This window comes from Ostrinia nubilalis, chromosome 18, assembly GCF_963855985.1.
Source record: "Ostrinia nubilalis chromosome 18, ilOstNubi1.1, whole genome shotgun sequence".
Lineage (NCBI taxonomy): Eukaryota > Metazoa > Arthropoda > Insecta > Lepidoptera > Crambidae > Ostrinia > Ostrinia nubilalis.
Window position 1 is genome coordinate 1,007,011 of NC_087105.1, and position 9,216 is coordinate 1,016,226.

The 9,216-nt window shown below is 39.6% G+C and overlaps 1 protein-coding gene across 1 annotated transcript in view; it reads left to right on the forward strand.

Annotated features, from left to right (window-relative positions):
• LOC135080475 (AMP deaminase 2) overlaps positions 1-9,058 on the forward strand; it is a 44,482-nt gene extending 35,424 nt beyond the window's left edge. The window contains exons 10-17 of the mRNA XM_063975110.1: positions 86-249; positions 1,130-1,253; positions 1,812-1,978; positions 2,712-2,832; positions 3,329-3,502; positions 4,499-4,609; positions 5,076-5,213; positions 8,579-9,058. Of these exons, the coding sequence (XP_063831180.1) occupies positions 86-249; positions 1,130-1,253; positions 1,812-1,978; positions 2,712-2,832; positions 3,329-3,502; positions 4,499-4,609; positions 5,076-5,213; positions 8,579-8,686 (1,107 nt within the window). The 3' untranslated portion in view covers positions 8,687-9,058. The remainder of the gene's footprint in view (positions 1-85; positions 250-1,129; positions 1,254-1,811; positions 1,979-2,711; positions 2,833-3,328; positions 3,503-4,498; positions 4,610-5,075; positions 5,214-8,578) is intronic.
• Positions 9,059-9,216: the final 158 nt, after the last annotated feature.

Below are 9,216 nucleotides of genomic sequence, written 5' to 3' on the forward strand. Positions count from 1 at the left end.
CAAACAGAAAAAGAAATACTAGACCATAGGGATCGATGTTACTAAGAGTCTGGAGAAAACATATTAATTTTAATTACCTCATTAGGAAGTGGCATCAGACTTGGAAGAGAGCAAGTACCAAAACGCAGAGCTGCGGCTGTCCATCTACGGCAAGAGCCCGGGCGAGTGGGCCAAGCTGGCCAAGTGGGCCATCCAGTACGACGTGCACTCCAACAACGTGCGCTGGCTCATCCAGATACCGCGCCTCTAGTGAGTATAGTCAGACTTGGAGAGAGCAAGTACCAGAACGCAGAGCTGCGGCTGTCCATCTACGGCAAGAGCCCGGGCGAGTGGGCCAAGCTGGCCAAGTGGGCCATCCAGTACGACGTGCACTCCAACAACGTGCGCTGGCTCATCCAGATACCGCGTCTCTAGTGAGTATAGCTTCAGACTTGGAGAGAGCAAGTACCAGAACGCAGAGCTGCGGCTGTCCATCTACGGCAAGAGCCCGGGCGAGTGGGCCAAGCTGGCCAAGTGGGCCATCCAGTACGACGTGCACTCCAACAACGTGCGCTGGCTCATCCAGATACCGCGTCTCTAGTGAGTATAGCTTCAGACTTGGAGAGAGCAAGTACCAGAACGCAGAGCTGCGGCTGTCCATCTACGGCAAGAGCCCGGGCGAGTGGGCCAAGCTGGCCAAGTGGGCCATCCAGTACGACGTGCACTCCAACAACGTGCGCTGGCTCATCCAGATACCGCGCCTCTAGTGAGTATAGCTAAAGCTTCATCCACACCAATGCGTGCAGATCGCCATCGCCGGCGCGATCATAGGCCAATGAAAGGTCGCGCGACCCATGATAGTTCACGCGACTTGAGTCGCGGTCGGGTCGATCAGCGTTTCCTTGATGTGCCATCGTCTGCCCTTTTATTTCGTTTTGTAACGAATTCATCATATTGGTAACGTTACAGGGCGCATGTTAGGTAGGTACTTATTCTCTCTCTACATCCTAAATCCGTTGTGTACAAGATAACAACAGAAAATCTCATTGGCACTAAAATTCGAAAAGGCCGAATTCGTTTTATCACTTGAACATTTTCAGTTAGCTTCATACATTAACACAGAACTTAACCGATGGTCACCTTCTTCCAGTGATATCTTCAAGTCGAACAAGATAATGTCGAACTTCCAAGAGTTCCTCAGCAACATCTTCCAGCCGCTGTTCGAGGTCACCAACGACCCCAACAGCAACATTGAGCTGCACAAGTTCCTCACGGTAAGACAATGCAAGAATAAACTTCCACATCCAAGAATTTCAAACTATTTTTACGATTCTTTATTTGCAAATTATTCGTAATTTCGCAACCATATGGTTGAATATGCTGATATTATGGTTAAAGACAAGGTAAAGTAGATACGTATAGGGGATCAATAAATGAAGATCCGTTGTCAAAAGTAGAGATATCTAAGATCTACACAACCATTTTCTTTCTAGTTCACACCTTAGAAATAGCGAGGCACACACTCTCCACTTGTTTGTCGCAGGGATAAGAGTTGTTTACTCGTAGTTATGCTGCAAAGTAGTTGCTTCTCGTTGCTCGTTTTTACATAGTTTCAAGCTCTACTAGTTTCTCATTCAACGTCCTCGGTGGCACAAATGCCCAGGCGGAATGACTACATTGCTCGCTGCTTCTTCTCAGCACTGGCCCATTTATTGTCCTGAAGCAGTGGTAGGATTAATACTGGGACGTGTAAAAGTGCTTTTTTAAAACCTATTTATAGAAATAAATGAGTTTTATGAGTTTTTTATTAATCATCAATTTATCTCCCTCAGCACGTGGTCGGCTTCGACAGCGTGGACGACGAGTCGAAGCCCGAGAACCCGATGCTGGACCTGGAGGCGCGCGCGCCGGCGCAGTGGGACGACGACGAGAACCCGCCCTACGCGTACTACCTCTACTACATGTACGCCAATATGACCGTGCTCAACCACTTCCGCAAGTAAGTACCTACCTAATGATTTAAATGCAATCGATTGATATGAGCCATAACAGCCATGAGACTTATCTTAGTAGGGTAAACTGCCAGTCATTGGACACTTAAGAAAGTTATTGGATAGTTATTTACTGAATTAAAAATAGCATTTCTATTTCAACAACTGAGAGAATAATTCTGACTGATGGAGATAAAAGGGCGTTTTTTTGAAGGAATATTCACTGTATTTGAAGGAATATTCATTTTAAGAAAATTCAAGGGTTGTTTTGTCCAATAACTGGCAGCGTCCAATGACTGTCGGTTTATCCTACATGAAATGTTGTATGTGTATGTCACCAATTCTTTATTAAATTAGCTAAAACATTTCAGGACATGACTTTCAAGTGTCCCTTGTCAACAAATGTATATTTCATTTCAGTTTTGTGCTAGATTCAGATATAACTTTGCAAACTCTGCAGAGAACATTCAGTTTAATATTTTTACTAAACTTAAGATTCTCCTATAACTCATATTCATATTCATTTATTCAACTACCTTTTTAACTTATGAAATATCACTCAAAGTTAGATAGGTATACCCGCATAGATTCTAGCCTTTCATTGCTTGAACATTTTGTCTTATCACTAACTTTGAATCCATACTTCAGTCAACGTGAACTAGCTAATTCTCGAAAGTGTTTCCACAACACGAGTCCTAATATTCCTGCCACCAAGTTAAATTTGTACCTTCTGTGTTGCAGGGAGCAAGGACTGAACACGTTCGTGCTGCGGCCCCACTGCGGCGAGGCGGGCCCGGTGCAGCACCTGGTGTGCGGCTTCATGCTGGCAGAGAACATCTCGCACGGCCTGCTGCTGCGCAAGGTGGGATATTTAGTACATTACCAATTTTAAATTTGATCCTATAGATAAGACTTCCGTTTCGAACTTTAGATTATGTACTAGGGCTTCTTTTATCATGACGGATAACTCTTGGCCTGAATCCGAGTTAGAAGAAACCTACACCTGAAATCGTAAACACTACACGACCATAATAACGTAAGGCCTACTGCTACGCAATTTTGTCATCAGGTCTAGCAGCGCCTCCCTTAGATGCAATGATTTTGTAGATAGGTCTAGCTAGCCCAACGGTGAAGGTATCGGATTGGCGAACTTGAGATCCGAGGAACTCTGGTTCGAACCCCGCTGGATTATTGTGGTGAACCCAGTCGTAACACAAGCATGTTAGCTTAAAAACTTAAAGAAAATTGTCAATATCATTATATTAGTGCTCATGATTTCAAAACTTCTTAAAGTTTCTAGCGGCTGTAGACTTCATTATTTTATTGTTTTTGTATCTGAGTTAACATTTTGTTTACAGGTGCCTGTGCTGCAGTACTTGTACTACCTGGCACAGATCTCGATCGCGATGTCGCCGCTCAGCAACAACTCGCTGTTCCTGAACTACCACCGCAACCCGCTGCCCGAGTTCCTGGCTAGAGGGCTCTGCATCACGCTCAGTACCGACGACCCGCTGCAATTCCACTTCACTAAGGTATGTGAAGTCTCAGACTGGAGAACAAGCAGGGCCGTCTTTAACCTATTAGGGGCCCTGGGCACTTAAAGATCAAGGGACCATATCATCTGGAGAAAGGTCTTTTGAGTAGACAGGGGCCCCCAGTGCTACCAACTTAAGGGTTTTCCCCCCAGGTTTAGGGGGTAAATAAGTGAGATGGTCTAAAATTTTTAGGGGTATTAATAAGGATTTTTTGACTCTTTAAATACATATTTTTAAATTTATAATATTTTTTTTTTTTTAAAGATAAAAAGATAAAGAGTAAATACTTAAGTACCTATACAAATGGTAGCCAACAGACATTAATATTTAATTCTTGACTTGAAATATTTCATGTATTTAATAATTTATTGGCTACAAATCTCATAATCACGCCTCTGAATGTCCGTTTTTTAAAGTTACGCTACCCCCGAAAGCGTAACTTTATAAAGTGTCTACTGTAAATATTTTTTAGGGGGAAAACTCAATAATTAAGGCGATTTTAGGGGGTTTTGACACAACTTTAGGGATAAATATTTTTGAGATTTGGTAACACTGGGGGCCCCCTCGGTCGCGGGGCCCTGGGCACGTGCCCAAAGTGCCCAGTGGGAAAGAGGGGCATGAGAACAAGAAAGAAAAGAACTAATTTTTCTTTTATCGGTTGGAATTTCAACAAACTGGGGAACCAATTTTGATGACATGGGAGAGTCGCTATTTTATTATCAGCTTTGTAGCAGTCCATTCTTCACGCCATTTAGCCTACCATCGGTTTATCGCATAGAGCTTGTGCTAAAGACCTTTCGGAAGTCTTCACTCTACTAAATTGCATAGCGTTCTAGTTTCGCTTACCGAGTCGTTATTATGGACTCGACTACTTTCTTTCGACGGTTCTTCAATTTACTACATTGCCGGTGTTTACTGCATACATTTTCTCTGCCAACCTACTAGTAGTACCTTGTTATTATTTGTTTAATCATTTAATTTCCCGTCAATCAGGAACCGCTGATGGAAGAGTACAGTATCGCGGCTCAAGTGTGGAAGCTGAGCTCGTGCGACATGTGCGAGCTGGCTCGCAACTCGGTGCTGATGTCTGGCTTCCCGCATGAGGTATGAATTATTTTAGGTCTTTGTTAAACAATTGGTCTTTGATAATCTGAATACCGACAGACACTAGTGAAGTTTATTGCATTATAGCACTTCTTCTCAGCACTTCCAAATGTTTGTAGCTCTGGTAGGTCAAGAAGATATTTTATGAGATAATAATTGTAAAGGCTCCTTAAGAACATTAATTTGACGATGTGTAAGAACTAATTTAAGTAGTCTCAACAAATAAATATATTTTTGATATTGATATGATTTTGTTAAAAAGATAGTAGCTTTTACTGAGTGGGTGACCTCTTTGGCAACATTTTTTTTTCTCCGCCTCATTGTGTTTGTACTTTTTAGTTGTCAAATAAATATTTTTTCTCTCTTATTGAAGAGAACGCTAATGAAACGTATACCATCAAAGGCATAAAAGTCCCTGCGTCTTATCAATCAGACATCTCAGTTCTTTCAATCCCCGACATTCCAGATGAAGCAGTACTGGCTGGGCCCCAACTACATGAAGGAGGGCGTGGCCGGCAACGACATCACGCGCACCAACGTGCCCGACATCCGCGTCTCCTTCCGCTACGAGACGCTGCTCGACGAGCTCACCAACATCTTCAAGGTAACTTACACCTTGTCACATTCACAATACACGCTACAATAGATTAATGCTAAGTAGGTACTGATTAGGTACGCTAGAGTAGAACAAAGAGAACGTATAATCTACAATTTGAACTGGAAGATTCGTGTCTGTCCAAAGTTTTAGTAAAATACCAAGTAAATACTTAAGTATACGTTAAAAAAATTTTTTTTAACTCAAATAGCCGTAGTATACTAATAGAAAGCCATGTAATTATCATTTTAGTCCCATTACAATCTACTGCTCATGTTCGACTTTCTTTTCGAATTTCACTAGATTCATGTTCGTCCCAGGGTAGTCTGAATTCATGAGCACGGTATAATAATAATACTTTTTTGAATTATTGTAATGCCAAATGGCAAATCGAACGAACTTAAGAAGTTACACTCTTATTTATTATTCTTTTCCTATAATAATATGCCAATATGAATACGACTACCTTGATGATATCATGGTTATACTTCAAAGCGAACAGAAGCATAATATTATCATTTTCCTTTCGTCTGTATTGATCCCTTTGAGACATATAACAGAATACACATGGAGAATGTACATACATACTCGTATAATCCATAGTAAAACTGGGGCTTACTTAGTGAAGTCTGCTTGTGTTGCCTTGCCTGCTAATAGATTAGAAACTTTTTTCCTCTGTGATTCGTGAAATATTTCTAACAGTGTACTAACCTTTTGTGATTTGGGCACGTTTATATGTTTGTGTTAGTAATTAAAGCTAAAATTTTCAGGAAGGAATGTCGTCGCGCACGTAAATACATCCATACGCTGAACAATGGATGAATCGACGACCATACGGCTTAAACTTAAACTTTATTAACCAATGTGTGTATATCTGTAATCAAATTTTTATAAAAATAAAATTAAAAAATGAAATTAAAAAAAATATCTTATTATAGGGCTGCGTTTGCCCCAATTAAAATATAAGCATAGAAATAGACATTCCGAATGTGATAATTGTGAAAATGAAAGATTGAAAGTGCCATTTCATTGAATCTGTGTTAATTGCTTCTCCTAAATACGCATTGTGCTTACCTTTCGAATAATTACCCTATTAAGTCGTTTTCATGTAGATAAAGGTGCTACCTATGTCCTAAGCCTTAACATCCTTAAAAGTCCTGTAAAATACTAAATAATGAGTATTTATTAAGTTTATAATCATGTTGATTTAGATTAAGAGCATCCGATTCCTCATACAGAAGTGAGGGTTTATAGTTGTTTTATATTTTTGTAATCAAGATCATTGTTGTTAACTTAGTCGTCTTTCTGATCGTTAGCTTCGACCACTTTTACAAATTCTGCTATTGGCGTAATTGTGTCTATTTCTTGTAATTCTAATTTGTTATGAGCTAATGATTTGAAAGTCTAATGAGCATTATCAAGCGTTAAGAAATCTTTATTGAATCCCCTGGAAGGCTTTTTCCATTTTTATTTCTTACGCTCGAAATGATTAATTACGCTTTCGTGGTTGTAATGTTTGCTTACGTTGTGGTTGCTTATGTGTTAACTTTGTAAATGTGTTATTGTTTATTTTTTACAAAAGAATCTACTGTATTTTATGAAATGTTTGCTTCATTGAATGTAATCCATGACCTTTTCCTTATTCATATTTTAATGAAATTTCGTATAAGTAAGTTCTGAACTAATTAATCGACTTACATAGTACAGTCCGCACCAATAGACTTTGCCCAACATAATTATAACCGACAAATATACATAATTTCCTGTGTTACAAAACGAAATAATTGACACTAAAAATATTGTCAAAGTCTATTTGCGCGAACTTTACAACTTTGTACTTAATAGTAGCTTCCCTGAATTCATTGGAATCAGTTAGGTCTTAACGACAGATGTTTTTAAAAATCTTTTCAAATAGAATTTTACAAATACGAACTGAATGTTAATAATCATGTTGTTGGAAATAAAATTGCTCATATACAATTCTTTTGTGGTTATTAAAACTTAACATCTGCTCCTTTCTTTTTAGAACCAGATTCTGAAACTTTGTCAAAATATGTAATTTCATTGCTTTTATATGAACCTCCAATATTTATAGTTCTCTTCTAGTTACTTGTAGATACCTACTTAATGGTTTTTTTTTTAATTTTGTGGTGTTTTTTGGGATAGCTAAAGCGGTCTGGTTCGCCCATCGCGTATTAAGGTATTAGTACTTTAATGCATGGTTGCTGATAACAGTGTTAATAGTTTGTGACTCATTACATTACTTCGGAGTTTATAAGCTTTGTAAATACGACTTCATAAAAGTGAAACTCCTAGACTTTCAAACTTTCCTACGTAGCTCAGCAATACTCAGCATTTCTTCATGACGGAATGCGATTTATTTATCATTTAATACTATGTAAGTTACTAGAATAATACCTACCTGCATTAAAGTATTTTCATTTTAGGGGATGAACATTGTGGCGTCAATGAGTGTCTGATGAGTCTTTGTTGTGTGTTGTACCAAACATCAACTAATGTCAAACATATTCAAATATTAATAAATAATTTTACCATCACACTTCAACTCCAAGACACAAAATAAACACAAAATTTTCTAATCTTTCCTATTTTTATTTCTCAAAATGTAAATGTAATAATATTTAGTAGGCAACTAACTACCTACCTATTCTTAGCAGCATTTCCGCATCCAAAACCATTGGATCTATTGATCAAAACAACTGGACCACAAAAGGTACTGGATACGATACGATACACACCGAACAAATCTATTTCACTTTGATCATCTGGGTCTTATCCAGCCCGGCTAGGATGCGCGCCGTGAAATACTTTATCGACGTCAAAATGTATGGGAAAAATCGATAAAATGGCGTTAACCGCTTATCGCGGCGCGCATCCTAGGCCTACAGATGTCTTATCGCGTAAAGTCGATAAAATGGCGTGATAAAAGCTTATCGCAGCGCGCATACTAGGCCTACAGGTGATGAAAGTGGAATAGACCACAAAATTAGATTTACGCCCGTATTCACAAACTATGCTTGCTTATGTGAAGCAGCAAATCGAAGGCACAGCGTTGAATAGAGCTCTGTGATTGGTTCGTGTGTCACCCTGAGCTTCCACGCACACTGTGAGACCTCATAGTAATGTTTGTGAATACGGGCGTTATCAACGTATGTACCTATAGATGACCCACGCTGAACTGTCCCACCAAACTCAATGACAGGGGGGCGCTACCATCGTTCAACTATATGGTTTCCAACATGGCAAAAATCGGAACCAGTGATCCGGTATTGACGGTGGCGCCCCACTGTCAATGTCATGGATAGGACAGTTCAGTGTTTTGGAACTATAGCTGAAACTCTGTCTGTCGCCAGGCCTTGCACTACCCCGGCTACGCCAACGGCTCGGCCACGCCCACCACGCCGCAGCCGCCCGACCTCACCGCGCCCATCGTCAGCCTCAAGAGACCCTCGCTCGTCTGATCCGTGACTATTAACGGCCAGTTTAAAAACAAACAGTTACAAAACTATTTCTTGCCTTATTCCAAATTCGAAAATAGACCAAAATAACAAAAAAAAAAAAAGAAAGATACCTGCTACCTTCCTATAAGTTTCCCTACCTTTACCTTACCTCGTCGTGGCTGACGCACAAGCCGTGCATGCCATCATAGGAAAAAAAAAGCTACTTAATACGTAACCAAACCATTTTTTGAAACGATTGTTCCTTGTGCAGTAAGAATAGATTTTGTAATGATAGCGTTATGAAACTAATTGAATAGATTTAGCGAAGTTTTATATTCCCTTTGTTATCGCGTATTGTAGATTTTGTAAAAACAATAAAATTATATTTCACAATATTTGAGTTATTATTTTATTACCTACGCAATTTGAATAAGGTGTTGCGCTAAAGATCCGGGTACCTATATTACGAAAGATAATGTGCCTTATTCCACTTATTCCCCATTGACATTCCCCGTCTACCGGGATTAGTGGAATAAGCCGAGAATGTACTA